The sequence below is a fragment of the Propithecus coquereli genome, unplaced genomic scaffold (genome assembly GCF_000956105.1).
Source record: "Propithecus coquereli isolate 6110/MARCELLA unplaced genomic scaffold, Pcoq_1.0 Scaffold6, whole genome shotgun sequence".
Lineage (NCBI taxonomy): Eukaryota > Metazoa > Chordata > Mammalia > Primates > Indriidae > Propithecus > Propithecus coquereli.
Genome location: NW_012151951.1, coordinates 7,107,085 through 7,108,186, shown reverse-complemented (window position 1 = coordinate 7,108,186; position 1,102 = coordinate 7,107,085). Strand labels below are relative to the sequence as shown.

Below are 1,102 nucleotides of genomic sequence, written 5' to 3'. Positions count from 1 at the left end.
TTGTCTCTTTGGTGTTTCAAGTAGTTTTTGGAAGTAGGGTTGGTAAGCTGTGATAAATCTTATAGTAAAGATATGCACAGAGTTTGAGAAGGACCAAACCCAGCTTTGAAGTTTAGGAGGAAGAATGAGAGGTTAGGAACATCTTCCTAAGAAAAACTTACTTTATTTGACTATTGTTGAAGGACGACTAAAAATTAGTAATTTGATAATTTCTTTTTAGAAAGATGATTCTTCCTGAAGCATTTTGGGGGGCTGGCTATTGGGGTACAGGCTTTGCATATTGATTGCATGGAGGTCAGTCTCCTAACTTGTGAAAGTCTAAGGTGGTAGCCCTGGGGATGGTGAAGGGAAAAGGGGTTCCAAATCATATTTGAGGTTGGGAGCTTAGAGAGAGCGGAGGGCTTGGAATAGGTCCTAGGATTCTGTTCCTGATTGGTGGCTTAATTCACTGGAGACTAATAATGTGGTTGGTAACGTGGAAGAAGAGGTTTTGTTTTTAAATCTTTTCAACACTGGTAGAAGCAAGTTCCTGGCACGGAATAGTCTGTTGGTTAATGAATAGATGCCTTTATGTAAAAGTGAGGTAAGTTTTTGTTTTCCATTTTTTTTATGTGTGAAAAACAGTTGGATCAGTTGCCATTTTTTTTGTTGTTGTTGTTGTTGTTGTAGGCTAAAGCCAATTTTGAAAAAGAAGAAAGACGTAAAGAACTTAAGCGACTTCGGGGTGAGGATACATGGATGCTACCTGATGTGAATGAGAGAATTGAACAATTCTCACAGGTGAATACTAACAGATTTACTTGACATATCTAAACATATCTTTTTTTGCACTTATTTAAGTTATTATAATATTGGAAGAACAACTTTATGGACTTTTTTCCTGAGTTACAGAATGAATATCACATAGTTAGCATTACTGACTAGTTTTATCTCTTTGGCAGAAGTGATATATTGTAATATTTTGGACATTATGACATTGGAACGATTTTGTTAGTTGAGCTGTTAGAAAACTTAGCTTCACATTTCTGGCTCACTTGTAGCAAGCTTATGGGTTTAAAAAATTATGCATTTTAAGCTTTTTGTCTTTGATTTTTTTTTTTTT

The 1,102-nt window shown here is 35.5% G+C and overlaps 1 protein-coding gene across 1 annotated transcript in view; it reads left to right on the top strand.

Moving 5' to 3' along the window:
• The window catches only part of CWF19L2 (CWF19-like 2, cell cycle control (S. pombe)), a 146,702-nt gene that overhangs the window by 1,051 nt on the left and 144,549 nt on the right, over positions 1-1,102 (top strand). Inside the window, exon 2 of the mRNA XM_012659123.1 lies at positions 670-780. Within this exon, the coding sequence (XP_012514577.1) occupies positions 670-780 (111 nt within the window). The remainder of the gene's footprint in view (positions 1-669; positions 781-1,102) is intronic.